The following is a 22819-nucleotide window of genomic DNA, read 5'->3' as shown; positions in this document are numbered from 1 at the left end:
CTTCCCTGAGGTGAGTATCTTGATTGTAAAGTAGTACAGAACACACAATATTTACACCTTTTTATTAAACAGCAAAAAAAAAAAAAAGGCAATACAGAAAACTAAAGTGCTCATAGTCCGCACGTTCAGACTTTTAACCATGAATTGCTACATTTGCCAAATAACGGGAGTCCCTAATATAAATATTTGTTGGCCATTGCTTAATTTGTTTTTATTTTGATTTAGATGTTTAATGATATAGATACAAATATGAGTTAAATTCAAGAAAATAACAAAATGCTTTCCGAGTTTGCGTTATCCCTTGACCACCACGCCTTTCGAGCGCGTTCTTAACTTGAGTCTCCTGTGGAGCTCTTGCCTGAGCAGGTCTCGCTCCTTGCGGATGCCCTTCAACACCGTCTGGTTCTCCTGGGCCCGGCGCACCAGGTAGGGCAGGGTGTCGTCCACGGAGCCGTACGGGACCGACTTGTACACGGCGTAACCCTCCTTGGCTGTGGAGGAGAGAGAAGTTACGGTTGCTATGACAACCACTGTTAAATTTAGAAATGGTGGTATCTTACCTAAAGTGAGAGAAACGTGATCACACATCCCCAGAAGCTGACCAAAACACACACAGCCGCTTGCTTTGTCTATGCCCAGTTCCTCAACCCTGATGAGTACATTTTATTTATATAGCACCTTTCACAGACAAAAAAAGTGCTTCAAAGGTAAAAATTGATCACACGGATAAAAACATATACAAAAAGTAAAACACAGGTTCAAATTCATTAAGTACACTGCATTAAAAACAAGGTCAAACGATTAACTCTCACATTCTACTTTTAAATGATGTATGTAACATGTTTACTGTCGACTCACCATTTGGCCGCCCGCCTCACAGATTCTTCATTGTGTGTGGCGACTATGATCCTGTAACGTTGCGGGTCCTGGGCGATGAGCCTTAGCATCACATCCAGTAAGCTGTTATAACTGTAAAAAAAGGAAGTATTAAAGAAATTAGATTTAATGAGAAACTATATGACCGATTTAATAGCGTTAAAAAGAGAATTGTTAAGAAAAAATTTAACAATTTTTGCCAGCAAGTCTTATTTGCTGCCCTGAACACAATCAGGACTGACCTATATTTACAATTTAAATCCTAATATTCGTTCCGTAACACGTAAGAGATTAGGTTTTTTTTTGTCCAATCAGATTTCAGCCTTGGTGTGTTGCTATGTCAATCTAATCTGCCCAGAGTGCCGTCTCCAGTTTGCTGCCCTCTGATTGGTTGGTTAGAGTAAAAAAGGTTTACTAGCAAGACGTGTATAGCAATCTGCGCACTATTTAATAACCAGCACCTCTGCTAAGTACGATGTGTTTTATTTACATTTATAATGTTTTCTAATGTTTTTAGATTCATAATTTATTCCGAGCTATGATGTACTGTAACAAATGTAAATTTTTGTGCAGTATTGATGTTGGTGGTATGAAATACAGAGGAGGAAATACAGTTCGTCAAAACAAATGAAAATGTACAATTTGATGTAAATAGGCTCCCTGGCGCAGGTAACAAATGTCTTAACTTGTCATTTGTGTCCTCCCAGCAGTCATGGACGGGGTCCGGGCGATCTTCCTTTTCCGCCAGCTTCCTCTCTTTGTCCATGTAGGCCCCTCGCACCAGCTTGACCCCCAAACAGAACCCTCCTTCCTGGGACTGACTGATCGCCTCCAGCAGGAGCGTCCTGGTCTCCTGAGAGCGAGTATTTCCAAACAAAACGACTTTATTTCCTCTTATGGCCCACATAGAGTAATGAGGCAGCTTGGATTTGGGTGCCCTGATTGTTGAATGTTTACCTTCAGGTAACACTGGTATGTGTTCCAGATCCAGGCGCCATCTTTGTTAAACTTCTTCATCATTGCCATGGTAACAAGGGACAGGGCGGGGTTCATGTAGGTGTACTCGGCATCGACCAGGACCCGCACTTTGTTCACACTAGCCTAAGGGATGCAAGGACCATGTTGAACACGTTTTCTCTGCTTCTGCTTGATGTGTGTGCGCGTGTAATATATATCATACATTTTTAGACTTTTCTGCCTTTCTAAAAAAATTCTGACATTTTTGGCAATTTTAAAAACATATTATAGTCATTTTCTGCTCTACTTCATTTTTTTTCTTTTGACATTTTGTGGCTAATTTTTTAACCATTTTTTTCAGCATATTTGGATATTTTATGGTAATTTTTTCTTTTGTTTCTGGACATTTTATAGTTACTTTTTGAATATTTTATTTTCTCTCTTTTAAAAAACTTTTATTTAAATACATTTTCTGCCTTATTTTGGCAATTCCCTAAAATATTTTGGGGTAATTTTCTGCCTTTCTTGACATTTTAGGAGACTTTTTGAAAAATTGTTTTGCTTTTTTTTATTCACTTCTCTGTTATTTTTGGCAATCTCATGGCCATTTTATGGTAAATTTCTGCTTTTGCTTTTCTTTTTTGGACATTTTGTGATCACTTTTAGGAAATTTTTAGGTAATTTAAAAAAACAACTTAAAAATGTGGACTGACATTTTTTGTCTAACCATTAATTCATTTAAAGAATATTTGATCAAAAATTATAAATATGTAATAATAATAATAATAATACGAATTTATACTTCTAGTAATTTTTATTTTTATTTTTTTAAGAGATCCACAGATCTCCAGAGCCGCAGTTTGCTATGTTGACTGTTAATTGTTTTTGGCGCCCCCTAGTAGATACCACACACACTACATGGTACAATGGTACCTCGGCTATCCTGTTGAGTCTCCGCAGGCTGCAGTGGAAATGCGCTGCCTCGCTTTCCTCCAAACCGGGGAACTTCACGTCCTCGCCATCCATAGCTTTGACGAGAAGGTCCAAGTCGTATGCTTGTTTAGAAGTGACCTTGGTGAGTTTGACCTTGATAGAAATAACGAATCACAACTTTAAATAGTTTAATAGTTCAATTGTATAATAGATGGAATATTTATTTATTTAGTTAGTGAGTTTTAACCAGTATAGTGTTAAAGGTCGAAGGTGAAGCAGCCAAACTTACACAGAGCTCAGGACTGATCAGGGCTGTGACCTTCAGTTGCATCATGGGATCTTTGCTCCAAGCATTGCTGTGCGACATTCGAACGCATTCCAACATGGCGTCCATGTTCTCATTATATCTCTTTTCTCTGAAGGTGACACATACGGAGCAGTTAAGAATCATTGGTGTTGACTCTTAATAAAAAAAATAAAAAAAAAGATATGATTTTTATGTGAGAAATGTTTGTTATCTTAACGTTTTTCACTCCTGACCCTGTGCTCTCTCCCAGGTCCTCCTCGATGGGAACCGCCAACATGGGCCTCAGACCCAGTATGTTCATCTTCTCCATAGACTCAGAAATCTCCTTCTTGTTCTCTCCAGCCACAAACTGAGCGTACACTGTTGATCTCATCAGCGAAGAGAACACGCGCCTGCCCAAAATGCTGCGCGCCGCTGACATCAGCTGCCAAGACGCACATCATGACCAGGTTCTTCTGTCATTACAGTTTTCAATGTACTGCATATGATACAAGATGGCTTTTAGTTTGGTTAGGAGAATTGAAGCAGAAGCCAGAGTTGTGGTCTGATTGACATGGGAAAAGATCACTTTAAATGGTGGCATGTGTGTGCTGACTGACTGACTAATTCTGGACACCCAGTTATCAGAGGGTGTGTAGACTTGTGCAACCACATTATTTTAGTTATTTATTTTTACATCCACTCTCTCTCTCTCTCTCTCTCTCTCTCTCTCTCTCTCTCTCTCTCTCTCTCTCTCTCTCTCTCTCTCTCTCTCTATATACATATATATATATATATATTTTTTTAAAAAGTCTACAGGTTATATTACCGGTACATTCCATTCCATTTCAACAGGGGTGTGTTGACTTTTGTATCCATTGCATTTTAGTTTGTAATTACATAGCAAATTGATTCCTCAAACTTTATGCTTTCATGAACAGAACAGAGCTTTGGACAGGTCGCTGTCATTATAAAGTGTTGACATTTTAGCGCCCAATGTTTCTGGTCATGCTTTATTCTTCTTCAGGCTTTCACGTCAACATAATTAACATTTTAGATGAACAAATTTTCTTTAAATACTCGAAACATGACAATTTGACATCAGTAAACAGCTAGACAAGGCATATTGATTAATTATGTTAATTTTAAACCCAGCCCTACAAGGCAAAATTGATGGTGAGCAGGCGTACTTTTTGCCTGAAAAAACAAAATATAGATTTTTTTTTTTATACTGAAATCATTCGTTTTCTTCCACCAGGGTGAACGTGTAAAAACAAGTTGCACGCTGCTCAGTAGGTCAATCACAATAGCAGAGCATAAACTAGGAACGTTGCTGCCAGTTCCACACCTCTTAAAATGTGCAGTCACACGTGCGATCAGCTGATCCATCTCCTAAATAATAAACATACTTCCAAAAAAATACAAATCTGATCGCGTGTCTCACCTTGTTGCAGTTGTTGACTAGCACGGGGAAGGAGCAGAATTGAAACACAGCCAACGCACGACACAACTCTCTCAGGCTCTTCACCCGGAACGCGCTCGGATCCTCAAAGGCCAACGAGGCGGCCGGGAGGTTCGGCGGCTTGTCTGCAGCGGCAGCCTGCGCCGCCATCCTGGGGGAGGCGGCGGTGGACATGAGTCTCGTGGAGAGCAGGTAGAGGCGCGAAGAACTCAGGCCAGTGCACATCATCTTCCCCGTGTGGATTTCCTTGCAAGATTCACTATAAAGTTCACGTTGGGTGTTCCCCGTTCACAGTTTTTTTTTTTAGGTGTGTTTCAACATCAACACGCATGCGGGTTCAAGAAAATTATGCGGCTTGTCAAAACCGGTCCTATCAAAACTGGTCCTGTCAGGAAAAAAAAAGATTGTTTTCATTCTATTTAGTGACGCTGATTATGGATTAACTTAGCCTTGGGCCGCCTTACCTCTGGTTCATGTGAACTTGGACAGCTGAGCAAGTTTTGCAGAATCAGACCAAAAAATGTCATCTTTCCAGTTTCCACCCACTTAGTAGTTAATGAGTGACTGTGGAAATTAGAGCAAAGACCAAGTTGACCCTTGGCATTGTCCAAAAAGCGTACCCTTTCTAACATTAGCTCAAGAAACAGACGAGAGTATTTAGAGATACTTGCAGGAATTGAAGAAAGACACACAGAGTTCTTAAGTAAATATTTTCAGAGCAATTATTTAAAATTCAATTATTCACACCTGATGTGGCACAATGGTTGGGATCCAATCTATGAGACCACCTGTCCCTCTTTATCTTAGAAACTGTCCAACATCATGACGTGCTTTCATTCTTGACAGTTTTAAACAAGATTGAGTATTTTCTGCATTTTTATAGCCAAATTTGAGTCAACTCACTGGAAGTTTAATCCAAACAAAAAGATTATTCAATTTTATTTGTTCAGGAATATGAGTAAATGATACCCAACGATAAACTATAATTGGACATCTTAATCAAGATATATATATTTTAAAAAAAGCAGATAAAACACTAATAGAACTACATACAATTTGGATTTAAAAAAAATCCAAATACAAAAATAAGTTGTTTTTGTAATTACCAGTGCTGCCGTTAAATTAGATTAGCTGTTGCATAAACCTTGCATGTTGTTGTTCTCTAAACTTGTTAGGACCTCAAGTTTTAAGGTTAATTGTCAACACTTGATGTTTGGGTTGAGTTACATATTGAGAGGGTGACACTTCAAATGTCTGAGGGAAAGCCAATCAATAAGCCTGCAGGGGAAATGATTAACCATGCAGCCGCGTCATGTCTGTGAAGTGGCTTACACAATTTTTTGGAGCGTGACATGCATTTGTTGGGGGGGGGGGGGAGGTTTGTTGCGCAACCAGGCGTGCAAATACAGTATAACAGTACAGTGTGGCTAGCTTTTATAAATGGGCGACATATATTCAATTTAATGTATCAATATGTTGATTTTTGATGTCACAGTAGCAATTTCACATTTGTTGCGATGTTATCATGTTTGCTATTTTAGTGGCGTAAAATGTTGGCGCTCATTTTGTTAGCGTTTCATGCTAGTGTTACTGGTACAGTATTGCATTGTTGTACACACATTAATGCACAATAAAATGGTTGGTTCATGATGTTTTAATTAAGTTATATGAACAGAGGATATGTCTCTTGATAAGTTTTATGAACAGAGAATGTCTGTCTGTCTGTCTGTCTGTCTATCTATCTATCTATCTATCTATCTATCTATCTATCTATCTATCTATCTATCTATCTATCTATCTATCTATCTATCTATCTATCTATCTATCTATCTATCTATCTATCTATCTATCTATCTATCTATCTATCTATCTATCTATCTATCTATCTATCTATCTATCTATCTATCTATCTATCTATCTATCTATCTATCTTAGCTAGTCTGTCTCTAGCTATCTAGCGGCTATCTAGCGAGCTACTTTAGATACCTAGCTAGCTACTTTAGCTATCTAGTTAGCTATCTACCATAGCTATCTGTCGTCTGTAGCTACCCAGCTATCTTTCTGGCTAAACATATTTTTACAGTGCAATCATATAAAATACATATACATCTTGGAAAAGATATGAATAACAAAGTTTTAATTCCATATTCTGCAATGGCTATTTCAACCAAAGCACTATTTACAAATCATTGTTTTCTCTTTGAGTTTCTCTGAGAACACATGCTGAAAGATCACAATTAACTACCTCAATGCTGCACATGATTCATTTCTCCCTAGAAGCGCTATGAAACCGAAAACAATTCAGCATCAAAACATCCCTTTTGTTTTAGAACACGGCCCTGGTGCTCATATCCAGAAAGGACCCTTGGGCGTGGGTGTGCTGGTGTCTGTATAGGGGCCTGAGTGGGATGGTGAGAGATGGGTGAGGGTCCTGGCGTAGCCGGAGTGGGTAGGAGGAAAAGGCCGGGTAGATGCTCGGGGTGGCAGGTGGGATAGGGAGGGGCGGCTCCAGCTGGGGGAGCAGGGTGGGGTGCAGCATCATGTCCGAGCGGTAGGAGCCGGCAGTGGGGAACTGGGGGGCGGCGCCCAGCTCCACTGAGGAGTATGAGGGGGCCACGTTGTTCAAGTTTTGAGTGTGAGGAGTGGAGTGGAAGCAAGAGGAGGGTTGGAAAGATGGGTGGGGGAAGGTGGCGGAAAGGCCGGGGGCTTGACTTTGCGGAGTCAGATTGGAGAGGTGAAGGGCCTGGCTTGGGAAGGACAGATTTTGCATGGGTGGTGGAAAAGTCATGGGTGCTGAAGGGGCACCCAATGCGGCCTGGAGCTCAGGGTTAGAAGCGAAGATATTCTGATAAATGAAGGCTTCCGGAGTTTGTTTAGCGGTTGCGTTGTGGCCCCTGGAAAGACTGTCGTCTTGTTGCATGAGCAGGGACATTTGGTCTTGGGACTGACACGGAGGGAAAGAGGTGTCGGTTTCCGGGTTGGATGACGGTATCGTGTGATAAGAGGGTGAAGAAGAAGAAGAGGAGGAGGAGGATGGTGGTGGAGTGGGGAAGGTGAAGGCTGTTTGTTGCAAAGAAGGTGAGGTAGTGGAGGGGGTGGTGGAGAGGGTGGGGGAGGAGGAGAGGATGGTCGGGTAGTTCATGGGAGGGTCGGATGGGTTTGAAGGGAAGGTGGTGGGCTGAGGGAGAGGAACGAAGGAGGGGGAGCTGCTCTGAGTTGCGGGGAAGGTGGCGGCGAACGCTGCCTCACTCAGGGAGTCGGAACTGTGGGGAGAACACACGTAACAGATTACATGTTGATGCTAACCGCTAAACCTTATCAGAAGCCCTGATATAATTTTACAACTTTTTACCTTTCAATTATAGTATTTGTGACCTCACTTCCTGCCGTTTCCTGCATCCCAGCACTCATGGTGAGACTTATGTCTGGGATCTGGGAGGCCATAAAGGCCTCGTCAAGGTCCAGAGGCTGCTCTGGTCCGAGACTGTCCTGGAAGGGGGTGTCGTCTGGTGTAAACCCACATGCCGGGTCAGCTGACAGAGGGGGCAGAGAGGCCAAAGCGAGGGCCTGCAAGTCTGCTCCGGTAATACTGGGGCCGGCGGCGGGGACAGTGGGAAGGTGTTGAGTGGAGTCACATGGATCGCAGTTCTCTGTGGAGGACACGGGGCATGCTTGACATATGGCAATAGGAGAAATATCCTATGTAGTTAAAAATGGTTCTCAGTCTAGACCCTGGTCTAGGTTACCCACTGACCTAGAGCCCCGGTTTCTGTCATATCCGCTAGTTTCCGCTTCTGTCTTGCATCTCGTTGTCTGTCGAGGAAAAAGAAAAACATATAAAGAGTTTGAAACAGTGTATGTGCTCTGACATGAAGCACTGCCTTTTATCGTGAATTACTTTTTGCTATTCATGCCTTCCTCCCGGAATCCTTTAGCAAAGGGGTTGGAGTTGATCTTCAGTTCTGTGATCTGCAAACAAAAGATATAATGATAAATAATAGTTTATTTTGAGGAACCAATAGGGTTCCCTGCAAAAAAAAGTACAAAAGTACTTTGCTGTTCTGGTAGGCAGTGACTGTGATAAACTGGGTCTCAGGGAAGACAAAAGAGTGCTGCCCTCCGCCCCAACTCAGCATGTCCCTGGCCTCGATCACGTGCACTCTCGGCTGGTAGCGATGAAGTGAGTGAAGGATGATCTGGAAATAAGAAGAAAGGTCGGAATTTTAAAACCATCTCGATCATGTTTCATACCAATAACTCTCCATTGTGTGAGAGCAAAACTTCCTGAACATTGTATTTTTACCCGTCTATCAGTCTACGGCAAGGGTGGCAAACAGGTTTTTAGAGGTTTCCCTACTCCAACTGCAGCTGATTCCAATTACCAGGGACCGTTATCAGGCTAATGCAGAGCTGGCTGATGAGCTGATCATGAATCAGCTGTGTTGGAGAAGGGTAACGTCCAGAGCTTTCCACCCCTACCAATCCACCATTCCACCAATTGATCTACCTACCAGTTCCGTCAGTATCTACCAAATCTCAAGTAATCTACCTACCTACAGGTCTTCTTCACCTATCTCTACCAATCTACCTACCGACTGCTCGAAACATTCTCGCTTCCTAGAAAGTTGTGCGCTACCTACATGTCCCTGTGAATCCAGTGTGTTGTTGGTGAGCTTGGCATAGTGAAAGGAAATGGCGCGGCTCTGCCAGTGAGCACCAGTGGCGGGGGAATCCGGGTGGATGAACACGCGGTCCGGTAGCCTGGCTTCGGCTCCGCCCACCGCTTGCCATCCGCCTCCTTGGAAGCGATAGCGGGAGTTGTCCATAGGAATGATGTCCAGGAGGAGGATGTAGCGTAGGGACGGGTTTAGGCCCGACAGCTTCAACTTCATACCGGGAAACATCCGTCTAGGAAGAGAGGTGAAGGGATGGGGGAGGGGTTAAGGGAAGATGGGTGTTAGGTCGAGATGTAATTCATGTCACTCACCTGCCCTTTTTGGTGATGATCATCTCCGTTCCCACTGAGCTGAACTGCTTCCACAGGGACGAGTTCTCCAGGTGCAACTTCACGTCGTCTTTTTGTGCTTGGGCCGTCGGCTCACAGTGGAGGACGGCTGGGGGCGCCAAAAGCCTCGCAGGGGGCAGGGCTTTGGCCACCCCGTCGTTTGGGGAAGGGAACAGCGGCATGTGGGTGGCGGGCTCCCGATCTTTGGGAATTGCGGAGAAATGTTGGGAATGAGCATCAATTGTTAAAAAAATTGTGCTGCTCGCCTCTAAACTGGAACACGAAAGAGGGAACACATAACTCCTGTTCTGGTCTCCCTCCATTGGCTACAATTTAGAAGTTGATTTTAAGATGATGCTATTTGTGTTCAAATCTTTAAATGGGCACGCCCCACCTTACCTCACTGGGTAGCTCCGTCCCAACGCTCCTGTCCCGGTACCTACAGCTGACCAGCTGCTCTAGAGATGCTGAAGTCTAAGTAAAAGCTTTGCGACGATGCGGCTTTTTCTATTGCAGCTCCCAAATGTTCAATTGTCTTCTTTTTTTTTTTAGTTTCTATATGTGCGGCACTTTAGTTCTGCTACAGTTGTTTTATAAGTACTCTCTACATAAAACGGAGTCATGTCGGGTTTGGATGCGCAGACCCTCTCACCTCTGTAGAAGCGGTCTCCAATCCTCTGAGGTCCCAGAGCCAAACCGGGGTACACGTCCACGCCGAGCATAATGCGCCTCTGTGCTCTTCAGCTGGGGGAAAAGTTGTAGTAGTCGTACCTCTCCCCACGGCTTTTTTCCCCGTTTATTATAATGTCCTTTTTGCTTCTGCTCCAGTTTGTCTGATGGTCTGGCTTTCAACAAATGCCTTCAGCCTGATTGTGCTCTGTTATATAGGTGTGTGGCTATTAACACGTGGAGGCCAAATGGCCAGATTTTCACACCAAACTCCTTGACACCCTGCATTCCACCTAATCTATCTATCCATTTATCCATCTCACCAATTGACCCCTGTAATTATGAAGGTCTCCTGTCCTTTGAGATCAATAAATATCACATGTTAGTGTATTCTAAAAGTCACCTACTGTTCATGATCTTACAAAAATAACATTTTAAATCATATTACGCATAATAATCCCTATTCACCATTTTCATGGGTCAATGTGTAACGCTAACATTTAATCACCTAAAAATATGACATAACGCAATGCAATGCAGTTAAAAATTAAAAACAGAGGCCAGCAGACCAGGTGTAAACCATTTTTGGTTTGTTTATTCTTGATTTTCCAAACGGGTCAATTTGACCCAAAACATAACAGGAGGGTAAAAAAAACATAGTGTAAAAACATAGACAATGAAAAATATATTGAATGACTTATTTGCCAAATTATGTATGAAAAAAAGTACACATGTGAAGCAGATCAAATCCACACTTGTGTTTGTGGTATTTTGTTTTATTTATTTATTTATTTATTTTTTAACCCGCCACAACAGCATTTTATAAACTAATGCATCCTCATCATCACATTTCAGGTACTGTATACAGTATGAGTGACAGTTTCGAAACATAGTCCGAACTACCTTTGTGAAATACAATAATACTTCTAATGTGTTGTCGTCCAGTTTTGAAGAGACAGGACAGATGATGAAGAAGAAAAAAAACTTTGTTTACAAGCAGATCCCCTGCAGCTCACTGATGGCCTGATGACACGTTTCTTCCTCTCAGCAGTGTGTCTGTTTAGTCGTCCGTGGGGAGTCTTTGGATGTTAGTAGGAGAGGAAGCCAGTTGGGCAGGTGGTTGCAATTTGGCCACACGAACACAAACATCACCATTGAGAAGTTGATTGTTGACGTCCGAGTGTTTAAAATGGGAGAAAAAGTTTCATTCTAATCACATTCTAGTTTGACTGGTGCATATTGCATCGAGAGCCATCTAAAACTTTGCTTTTAATAAGATAGTAATGCTCACTTTGGGGGTTTTGATCCAACAACCATAGTGCACAGTGGTATATCATTGTATCATACTGAGAGCCAATCATAAACTCATATTTAATTGGAGCCAGTCACCAATCAGCACAAGGCTGTCATTGTTTTAAGCTTTTAGCAAAAACAAAACAAAAAACATTACAGTTGCGAGATAAATCCAACAAACTGTTGTTGCTATGTGCACCAGTGACAACTGGAGTCAGGTTAGCAGCCAGGAGAGTAAATGTTGTTCTAGTTGTTGTTTTCTTTGTCCATTTGTGTATGTTTAAAGACTAGCTTGAGGGGAAGTTGAGGTGTAAGTGTCTTCTCTTAATGCTTTTACAAACTAACAGGTGGGTCCATGTAACAGCCAATAATGAGGGTGCAACTTGTGTTGTTGTCTTAATGAAGCTTGCATAGGGAGAAAAGAGGGGTGAGAGTGGTGTTGTTGTTGAGTGTGTGTGTGTGTGTGTGTGTGTGTGTGTGGGGGGGGGGGGGTTACAGTGCATTAAGCATTAGCACTATCCTGCTCCTTGACATGTAAGTGCTAAGTAGTTTGAAGTACATATTTTGTTTGATTAATGAGGTCTAAAGGTCATTACACTAAAACACACTGCTCTGAATGAGTGGAATCATACATGAAGAAATGAGTCCCATGATTCAAAAGTTTTACCACTTTTCGTTTTCTGCAAATACGTATGTCATTAGTTGATAATAATAATGATAAAGAATAAAACAATAATGTTTATTTCACTCAAACAGGCCGATACCAAAAGCAGATGAATATTTTTTATTTTATTGTATTAGGCCCACTAGCTGGCACTGTAATGATGTAGTTGCGGACGCCGAACTACAGGTGGCGGTAATACAACAATAATCAGGATGTTAATTATCAAAGAAGAATATGGAGGAAACATGGAGGACGGGGCACAAAACACAACGTAAGACGTGATTTGTTTGTACTTTTTGAACCATTTTGAGTTGGGTCTCTTAATATTTTGTGCTCACACTGTACGTGATAAGCAAACTCCTGTGTAAACAAAATGTAAACGGAGAAGTACTAACGCAAATCCTCTAAGTAAAAAGAAAGTACAAATGTAAGTGAAAAGTAACTATATCTATTTTGTACCATCAGTTGTATAACTACAATCCCGCTATTCAATACTATTTTCCATCTTTGATGTAGTTTTTGTGTCGTGTTTCATTACATGGAGTTCAAAGTTCAGCAGTACATTTCAGTACTGTACTTACGGCTATTTCTACAGCAGGTGTCGCCTCTTGACGTTACCATGGGAGGACGTACTGATCGCTCGTATTTTATCGCATTTACCTTTGAGACAGCTGGTCGCCCTGCAAAGAGTGAGCAAGCAATTCCGCATGCTCATCCGACTCTTCTTGAACAAATGCCCGAGTTTTGAGCTCGTAAGTGTTTATTCATGATATAATTTTTTCTCTGTGTCTGTGTGACTGTCTAGCTCTCGCAGGTGTGGACATACTGGTGCTCAAGGGCCACGTTTGTTTGTCTGTTTGTTTTGTAGCAATACTAAACTTATGTATTCCATTTGCAGCCGTTAAAACGTAAACAAAATAAATATAATTTTATAACATGCAGGGAATGTTTGACTGTCATTATCTTTGTCTTATGTGGCCATGTGTTTAAAAAATAAATAAATTAAATAAGACAGCCCTTTTTAAGAGGACTATTATCATCCGATTACCGGTAACAGGTCGAGCCCTGCATGGCTCTACTATATTGCTCAATGGATATTCTTTTAAATCATGCACAGGTTGGACTATGTATTCCAAAGGAGGCTTTTCACTCTCTGGTGAAGGACAACATTGTTCTCCGCAAGCTATCACTTGAGAGCTGCTCCTCCTGGCTGACGGACGATGAGCTGCTGCCGTTGCTCGGCCGGAACCAGCGTCTGCTGACAGTGGACCTGAGCGGCTGCATGGGCCTTACGCGCCACTCCCTGGTGGCCTTGTCTTTGACCTGCATACACCTGCGACACCTCGCAGTGGCTCGTTGCGACTTTGTGGACTGCCCGTCGCTGCGCAGCCTGGCCGACCATTGCAGGGCGCTGCGCTCGCTCGACCTGAGCGGCTGCTGCCGGCTGAAGGACAACGCCATCTGCTACTTGGCCAAGAAGTGTGTACGGTTAACCTTTCTGTCTTTGGCTGTCAATGAAAATATTACAAGCGAGTCAGTGGAGGAGGTGGCCAAGAACTGCAGGGGCCTTGAGCAGCTGGATCTGAGTTGCTGCCTGAGGGTTAGGGACCAGGCCATCAGGTATTGCATTTTTTTTTTTTTAAACAACACACACACACATCATTAAGAAGTTACTTGACATGCCATTTGAAGTCTGTTGCTGACCAAAACAGCAGCTCATTCCATTGGACATAAACAGTGTCTTGAGATTAATAAAAGTTTGGAGTCTTACCTTATGTTGTTAAAATAATTTTACGTAATGGGGAGGTTAAAACGATTGAGTTCCTCCGCATTCTGAAAATGTATTGCTTTTCGCAGGACAGTTGCCGAATACTGCCCCAAGCTGCGGTCCTTGAAGGTGAAACACTGCCACCATGTGAGCGAGTCCAGCCTGGAGCCTCTACGCAAGCGCAACGTGCTCGTGGACGTTGATCCACCACCCGGGATGGAGCGGCTTTCCCTCGCCGTGCACTGTGGTCCTTATGTCAATATCCAGGTATAAGCCATTTTTAAACTGGTTGAAAAAAAAAAAAAGAAGCTTGATTTTGTTTGGCCTTTTGCCAACATTTTTGCACATTTTAAGGGACTGAAAAGAGCCCACTCTTTTCTGCCTTTTCCGCAAATGACTTGTGACTTAAGATGCTCTAAAATGACCATACTTGACAACAAATGTGTTTTATGTGTACAGAAATCTTTTATCTTTAAACAATCTATACATATTAGACTAGCTGAAATTGTACTACAAGGGAAGCATGGTGATGAGAGCATCTGTCCCACAATCGACAGGTTGTGGGTTTGAATCTTGGCAGTCCGGCTTCCTCCCACATTTTGAAACACTGCTTTTGGGGTTAATTGAAAACGTTTGATTCACTATATGTGCCCTGCGAATGACTATCAACCAGTCCTGGGTGTGCCCCACCTCTCGCTCAATGTTTACTGTGATTGGCTATAGCTAAATGAAGACAAGCGCAAGATGGAAGAATGGCATCATGATATTTATACATATATCACTCAGCCATGTGTGTTAACTTATGTTGGTTTACAGTCATGACATTAATAAGAGTGATTTTATCTTGTATTTGATTTGACACAAAATGATCTACTACTAGTTAATTTCAGTGATCTTTTATTTAAAATAATTTATTGTGGATATATGACCCTGCATTCTGTTCCGTTTGCACTCTGACTTTGTGCCAACATAAAAATGGTGCATTAAAACAACCCTGCTGCACTTAAACAAATAGGAGGCAATGTTTAGTCTAATGGGATGAACCCATTCGATGAGCTTTTTGTGTTGCAAAAAACGTACAGATTCCAATATTGTACATAGCCTTTTGATACACATTCACTCATAATAAACAAAATGCAGATAATTACCTTTGAGATTTATGAGTTTTTTTCTGCGCCTCCTTCAATCGCTTGCAAGAAAGGAGTTGTTGGATTGAAAACATCCCAGTTTATATTCATCATACAGCAACGTAATTAGCATTGATCTGGCAGGGATGGGGGCTGGGGGGTGGGAAGAAACATCAGTGTGTTATCTAGCATGCAATGATTTCTTTTTGAGTGATTCGAGTTGGGGAGCCCGCGTTTGTATTTTTGTATCAAAAAGCTGCCATTTTGTTTCCTAAATTATTATTCAGCATAGTAGCTGATCTTTTTTCATACCTAAACAATTTTTAAAAAAAATATATTCTGTATACAGCTATAGCTCTAAATACAATTTTAGTAATACACATTATAATGTCTGAATTCCCCAATTGTGTCTCAAACTATTTACATTTAGGCTCCAGCTCGCTCGCAACCTTTGTGATGAGGATAAGTGATATACAAAGCGGTTGCATGGGTAGAATATTCACTACAACGATAATTTGCCCTCCAACTGAACGACATGATTCATCGTCCCATATGAAGTTATACAAAAATTAAGATTATGTTCATAGCAGCACCGAAACAGCCCTATTTTGCTACAAAAGGTTATTTCACGTCTAAAATGCCCAAAATAAATTTTAAAAGTTCAACTGCCTTTGCTTTTGTAATTTGTACAAAATCCAACTAAATACAGAGTCAATAGTTGAACTGGTGCCCTGCTGCCAGCAGAGGTCAGCATTGAGCTATAATGACACAGTTATGATGCTTCCGTCATTCACTTAATAGAGGATCTTACTCATGACAAATGATGCTTGCAATTAAACATAGTTCCTCCTTACTTTTGCAATTTATTGATAGTCAACAAAATCCAAAGGCAATATGCCATCTGTCATTTTGTACTTCACCTCCAAGAAACGTCGAGCCACAAAAGACAACAGAGTGGCCGTCCACCTGAGCTTTAATGACATTAACGAAGTTTCCATTAACGTGGTGATAGGGGGAGACGGAGGCGTCCGTGCGTAAATCCACATGACGGAGTCGCTGATAAGACAAAATGAAACACATCTCCACAGGCCAAGAGGGTCCAGGAGACGCCAGTCCAAATTAGTTCTCAGCCCAATTTGTTGTTACTTCATTAACCGAGAAGCCTTTGCGCGCGGGTGGGAGGTTGCGACCCCTCCCATCACGCTCTCTTAAAGAAAGTTTCCTATGTGGAATAGCTGTGGGGGCTAAAGATCCTTCTGGAAAAGCGTCCTGAATAGGAGCGGTTTTGCTATCTCTGGATCAGAGGGGATTCCAAGTGGAAGTGCAATATCCTGCTCATGGAACGAGCCTGTCTGCGATGGCCTTTCCTCAACAGCCCGCTAATATCCACAGGGGATCAACCGCCAGCCACAGCTTTGAGCCGCTGAAAGCCGTTCACCAACATTGGACAACAGATAAGACTGAGTGGATCATGGGGACTTGAGATATGGACGCCTCAGTTTTGTGTGCCTGTTTGCTGTGCAGTCAATCTTTTTGGATAGTCTATGTCGATTCTCAGCCATCTTAGGTCGTACAGTGGCATAGAAGGCGGTTGGACCTCTTGGGAGACAGTTCACTTTGAACCCAAACGGCGAAGAAGATCTATTTGGATTGCCCACAATCAAAAGTATCTCGTGAAATTATTCAGCAATCTTTGTTGGAAGCCTTGAGGACATGGTGATCAGTTCCATCCTACAAACTTGACTCTGGAACGCAAGAACGCAGTACCGCATCTAGCCAGCCAAGGACGGGCTTTCCTCAAACTTTCAGTGTCCTGCAGGTTTTAGATTTCGCCAAACGAGCACACCTGATTCATATAATCAGCTCATTGGCATGCCTGATAATGATCCTGATCTTTAGTATCAGGTGTGTTGGTAGGCAGAAACATATAAAACCTGCAGGACTCCAGACCTCGAGGACCGGAATTGGTGAAACCTGTTCAACAGTATGAGAATATGTTTAGGTTTTACTCACTACTGCTTTGTGACAGCTAAGGCTGGCTAAGCGCTATATAAATAAAGATGACTGGACCGATAGTGTGATATGATCATACCTCTTACGGGTATAACCGGGGTTGTAATGCTCAATGGTAGGCTTTGGACCCTTGACTTGTAAAAACTAGCCTTATTGGTGTCAAAAGGGATGGTGAGGATTTCTTTTCCCATGCATTTGGCTTAGGAATGTATTTTGGAATGACCAGAACTCCGTCATGACCCAACTAAAAGACCTCCATGAAACAAACTACATTACGGATGGTTTTCCGTGCTGAAAGGTGGTCCACCTTAAAAGACCTTGAGCTCCCTGCCAATGTGCCCAGGGTTTGTCAATTAAGAAAACACAGGACAATCTGTGGCTGCTGAAAGAGATCCTCTGGGCCGGCTCCCAGGGCCGAGAGACGGTCTTTTGTTCCTTGGCATGTTTCGCATAGTTTCGGAGGCCCGATAAGCACGGGCTGCATGAAGCCCCGCATTATGTTTGCCCACTGTAAGGTCTCAGATGGGACGGGGGGAGGGGGGGGGGGGGAGTATGGAGGAAGCACTGCCATCTAAAGGGTAATACCCCTCCTCGCTGCAGGTTAGGTGGTCCTGGGGCCAGGCCAGGGCAAGTTTGTTGAGTGATCCCCATGCATGTGCCTTAGTCCCGCACCCTCTTTTCTCTCATACCCACAGCTTAAATTGCTCTGTTTCGGCCATTTCTTGAAATCTGATCAGAAGGCACTCCATGGCATTTTAAGAGTGGCTGTTTTGGCAGGACCTCCCACAGGTCAGCAGTGGGGGAAATACAAGTTGAGGAAATTGGAAATTCGGTGCCAGGGTGGTCCAAAGCGAATAGCCTGTCAGCTTTAAAATGAAATATGAGTGGAATACATCCGTCATTGTTCACAAGCTACCTGATTCTGATTGAATTTGTATCAAATTTGTATTGAAAACAGTCTCTGTCGCAGTGTTTAAAACATTGGTTACAGATGGACTCTTATCGGTATTTGTTGGCTATTCTTGGTCAATCAACCACCAGACTAGAGTGCATGGATCAGGGAGTCTCCCAAGCTAAAGGTCGTGAATTTGTTCCTCAACCCTTGAGTGACTTAGATTTTTTTCCAATTCTTTATTTTACTCTCTTCCAAGTGTAAATATTACTCTAAAACGGAGTCTATTTGATCCCACTCTAAATAGAGTCAATTTTACTCTACATAATTTACTGTGTACCTGTAGTTCTTCCCTTCTGGTACCAGGGTACAGAATCCCGACAAGAAGTGCTACTGATCATTTATTGAAGTTCCTGTTGCAACTTTACATTACGGGAAACTAAATTGAAAAATAAAAATCCTTACCAAATTGCGCTCTACTGCAGTTTGGCGGAAGCTTTGTGGTGCTTTTTATGTCTAGCCTGCGTGTACACTTCCATTAGACAGCTTTAAGAGCATGCCGAGTGCTCTTGAAAATTAGTTTCTTGTGGCAGCCTCCTCGGATGCACCACGGACTCCCCATCAGGCCACCAGGGCTTTGTCAAGACGGCGTGCTCTCGCTGCTTTAAGCCCGCCGCCTCTCAAGCCCCCCCCCCCCCCCCATTATGCCGTACCCAGTCGGGCAGAAAGTAAAAGAACCTCTTCTGCAGTCATGAGGCCGCACTGGTGCAACACGGTTCAGTGTTAGATATTTGTGAGTCATATAAACAGAAGGGAGGGCACTGAGCTTTCACGAGAGAACAAAATATAATTGGGGGATTATATAAGTGTCCAAATCCTCCATTAAGGATTGGATTTTATTTCAGTTGTGTGTTTTGGAAAGACCTCACAGCAGAAGTGACAATCAGTCACTATAGGACACTTTTGAAGCCTGAAGTCAACTTCCTTTGTTTAGATATTTGCATAATCATCTGTCTCGCTTCCCTCGGATCTTCGCCGTGTATGTTTTGTGGGCATTTGTGTGAGCTCCCATTGGCCCAGATGCTGAGGTGTGCACAGTGTGCAAATGCAGGACTTGGCCAGGTTGCTCAGGCATGACCCGGACCCTGTCGGGCCTCGTCTTTTGGGTACCAACCAGCAGCGTCTCCACTTCTCATCTCTGACCAGCCATTTTCCCCATCACAGATTTAGGTAATCTGAACCAACTACTAGGAAGCGGAATTTCTTCACAAACTAATTTTAAAACCCTAAAAATCAGCTTGTCCGTAAACACTTTGCAGATTTTAATGGAAAGTGCATGCTAAAACCAAAATTCAGTGGGCAACGCATTTAATAATCACACTTTCTATCTCTGTTGTTGGAAACAAGAAGTATGCATTTGCGACTGCTCCGAAGTCAAATATCTTACTGATGACTTCTACTCTCAAGGTGTATCAGTCAAATAAACAAAAATGGAGGATGGTCACAATTGAGCACGATTTGCTTTGTTTACGGAAAGCTAATTTGATTGCACAAAACACTAACAGTTTGTGTTTAATGGTAAGTTAGTGTATACAAGTGCATTTAATGCACGTAAATATCTTATGTGTATTTTTTTGTGCCTTTGTCCTTCGATTTATGAATATCTGATGTCAAGGAACAAAGATCTGCCGTTCCAACACGTTTCTTCAATTTTCTTCTAAATCAGAAGTCATGATTTTCAGACTTTCAGTCTAGGCAGTGAGGTAGACTTGTAATGGTTAATTGCTAGCGGTAGCTCTAAGCTAGCTACTTATCATCAGTTGCATTTGGTGGGTGACTTTTATAGATTTTTTTTTGTAGGTGAGAATTGATTTTGAGCAGCATTCCACTTTGGCACTTTTCCCAGTAGAAGTAAAAAAAAAAATCTGAATTTCCTGGTTTTCTGTAACATAGCCAGCAGTGGGGTTTGACAGCTAATGCTAGCCGCTACCCTCATCGACTACTCGCAAAAAAGGGCAACGTCAGGGAGGTTAAGGTAACTTTGGGGCAAAATGGTACCTTTACAATGATGCTAATGCTCAGTTTTTATAAATGTTAAAAACAAAGACACATCCCTCCCCATTTTATCTGATTGTATTTATTTATTGGGAGCTTAGACAAGCTCCTCCACCGCAACAAATAACACCAGCGGTGCACTTAAGGGAGCAGAGTTCAACATTTACACAGCGTTGCTGAAATCAGATTATGTATGGGCTCAATTGACTTAATGCATTTAAAGAGACTAGATCCTATTAATGAACAGGCCGCCCTCGGGCGCCGGCCCGACCCGAGAGCAAGCTAATCTGGCATGCAAATTAAATCCTGCCTCCGTGTGTGTGTGTGTGTGTGTGCGTGCCCGCCAGTTTAATGCGATCCATTACAGTGTTTCCACTTATTTATATATACTATTATAAAAGAATCGCCTCTGAAACAAACATAGGGAGGGGCTTTCGCTCTCATATGGTGCCTTGCAAGCGTTTTCTTCCTTTGAAATGTTGCCCCACGGACAGGAGGCGGAGCAGGCATTCATTGGCGCGCAGCCTTGCCAAACTTTTTAAGCCATGCGGCCCCTCAACATGCAGACAGGCACAAACCTTCGCTGCATACGCAAGAATTAAAAGGAACTTTGAGTCGAGCCAGTTTTGCATGCTTAGGGCTGTGGGTACCAGTAGCTTATTGATTTTACGTCATTTGGGGCATCGTTTCTTCGATAAAACTTTATTTGAACTATGTTTGGGGTTAAACATCTTCTACAGGGAATTATGTTAAAGTGATACATCTCCACTCTGAGTGCCAATCTTCACATTCCAGGGCGGAGCTAAGTTTAGCCTGGGTTAAGTGGAAGATTAAAGAGACTTGGTACATTTTGTTTTTAAGTCAAATTGTCTGTAGGTCATTTATTTTTTGCGCTAATCTTTTAAAATGAGTTTAAATGTTATTAAAATTTATATGTAACTAATTGTAAAAAATATTTTTTTATGGGGGGGAGCAGTCTAATATCTAGTGTTAGTTTTATTGTGAGTCTTTTTCCTCGAATTTAACTATAATTTATTCTTCAAATGAGCGCTGAATGTTGACGCTCCTTTTATGGCTTGCCGTTTTCCTGAGGCGGCAATATTTATACCCTTAAAAAGTTTGGCAAAGACTTCTGAAAAAAATCCAGTCATCTGGTGTGTGAGCCAACTTAAAGTTGGATCCAATCGAGATTAAATGACTCCAGTTTTTTGTTTTTTTGTGAATTGAATATTTTCCGTTTATCTGTCACAAGGGGTTCCCTGACAAATATAAATAAATAAAACCTTGCAGGCGCAGGTATGCTTGAGTATGTGCACCTCATTTCAAGCACAATTAACTTGAAATGGAGTGCTGCAGGATCAATAGTCCCCATTTGATCCAGGAGGGGGTTGTTGGGGTGGATGTCACTCTATGGAAATGGCACACATATGGTAATGCCGCCAGTTTAACAACAACTCGGAGAATTTACTGTTACCGCTTTTTTTCCAGGGCGGCGGGAATAACAAACAGCGGGACGCACTTGGGAGCCATCTTCTCTTATCCCGGCTTCAATTAATCTTAAAGAGAGACGGCATTTAAAGCTAATGAGCAGGGAGTAAAACTAATGCGTGTTGATACTCAGAGGATGCAGAGGACTTGCTGTATGTTGCGGAATTTGCCGCTTTTTGACTGCAGCGGCTCGCCTTACGACGCAACATAAAAAGATAAATGAACAGCCGCTGACCCCCGCGCAGCCCTGTTCCTTCGTCATATAAACAACAAAAAACAGAGCGAATCAAAGCCAATTCCCCGGCGGGTGCTTATATGAAATGCAACTTTCAGGCGTCAAACCCCCACCACCACCACCACCACCACCACCAACCTTCCTCCGGCTCCGAATGTGGCATTTATTTGCAGGACTCAGTTTCAATTTAAAAGGAATGGCAGCCGAAGGAGGCACAAGGGACAGTGTCTCATCACTGCCACTTACCACTCTTATAGGCCTGCTGGCGGAGGAGGGAAACCTCAGCAGGCAGCCCCCCCCCCCCCCTCCCCCGCTTAAACAGTGAAGACCTCCACCAGTCAATGTCATGGATGGCCCTCTGATAGCCTCGTATTCCCAGACCCTTTTGGGGTGTGCACGCATCTTGACAGGTTCATAGTGTCTTGAAGAACGCGTCATTTAAGATCAGTTTTCGAATGGCAGCTTCAACACAAAGTTCATTTTTCTTGTACTAATACACTATATTCATTTAATGTATACTCTAAAAATAGTTGGGTGAAAAGTAACCCGATTATGGATCAAAAATGGAGCGATCCACTTTATGGGTCCATTTGACCCAATTTTCTGGGTTGTTTTATAGTAAAGGAACTGACCAATATTTATGAGTTGTTTTACACTAAAAGACCCACTTCCTGACTCAAAGATGGGTCAAATTGACCCAAGTAGAGGGTTGGTCCATTTTTGGCCCATATTTGGGTTATTTTTTACCCAAATGTGTTTAGAGCGTAGTATATCATTTGCACGTATAATTTGTTTTGTTGTAATAGCATGGCAGAAATCACTGTTCTCAAACAAAGTTCGAGCAATAAATCCACCCAATAAATGAAGTATTGTTCATCCTTCTATTAATTTTCAATTCATTAGGTGAGCTGGAGCCTATCCCAGTCTATGTTGAGTCCGAGGCGGGGCACACTGCTGGTGAAATGCACGAGTGTTGTCGTTGGATGGAACAGCCTTTAAAAGGTCAACACTTTCACTGATTCTTCTTTGTTGTATTATAATTGAGCTGTGTTGTTTGTGGTTCAAACAGTACACAGTGTATGTGGCGCGTCAAAAT

At 42.4% G+C, this 22819-nt stretch overlaps 3 protein-coding genes across 13 annotated transcripts in view; 1 reads left to right on the top strand and 2 right to left on the bottom strand.

The window, feature by feature from the left end:
* Nucleotides 1-45: 45 nt before the first annotated feature.
* prodh2 (proline dehydrogenase 2) lies at nt 46-5074 on the bottom strand. Its single transcript, XM_086064174.1, has 10 exons — nt 4979-5074; nt 4497-4899; nt 3307-3497; nt 3056-3182; nt 2767-2919; nt 1834-1977; nt 1563-1729; nt 859-969; nt 561-649; nt 46-491 (listed from the first exon to the last, which is right to left on the bottom strand). The coding sequence occupies exons 2-10, from the start codon at nt 4740-4742 to the stop codon at nt 295-297; spliced, it is 1425 nt and encodes a 474-aa protein (XP_085920300.1). The 5' UTR covers nt 4743-4899; nt 4979-5074; the 3' UTR covers nt 46-294.
* Nucleotides 5075-6840: 1766 nt separating this feature from the next.
* tbx6 (T-box transcription factor 6) lies at nt 6841-10241 on the bottom strand. Its single transcript, XM_086065175.1, has 8 exons — nt 10172-10241; nt 9502-9721; nt 9155-9422; nt 8567-8710; nt 8413-8483; nt 8269-8327; nt 7867-8164; nt 6841-7777 (listed from the first exon to the last, which is right to left on the bottom strand). The coding sequence occupies exons 1-8, from the start codon at nt 10239-10241 to the stop codon at nt 6841-6843; spliced, it is 2067 nt and encodes a 688-aa protein (XP_085921301.1).
* Nucleotides 10242-12352: 2111 nt separating this feature from the next.
* fbxl15 (F-box and leucine-rich repeat protein 15) overlaps nt 12353-22819 on the top strand; it is a 96718-nt gene continuing 86251 nt past the window's right edge. For 2 of the 11 annotated variants that reach the window (XR_015091640.1, XR_015091639.1), the window contains exons 1-5: nt 12353-12416; nt 12744-12897; nt 13263-13765; nt 14003-14180; nt 22627-22725. Coding sequence is in view for 3 of the 11 variants with exons in the window: in XM_086064180.1 (XP_085920306.1) it covers nt 12358-12416; nt 12744-12897; nt 13263-13765; nt 14003-14180; nt 21489-21578 (984 nt within the window). In the remaining 8 variants the exon portion in view is untranslated. The other 9 variants (XR_015091646.1, XR_015091645.1, XM_086064180.1 and 6 more) reach the window with 9 other exon arrangements.

The sequence above is a fragment of the Leptonotus elevatus genome, chromosome 20, assembly GCF_054856555.1.
Source record: "Leptonotus elevatus isolate MCC_2025b chromosome 20, RoL_Lele_1.0, whole genome shotgun sequence".
NCBI classification, from domain to species: Eukaryota; Metazoa; Chordata; class Actinopteri; order Syngnathiformes; family Syngnathidae; genus Leptonotus; species Leptonotus elevatus.
The sequence above is the reverse complement of the archived record's forward strand: the minus strand, read 5'-3'. Positions and strand labels throughout refer to the sequence as shown.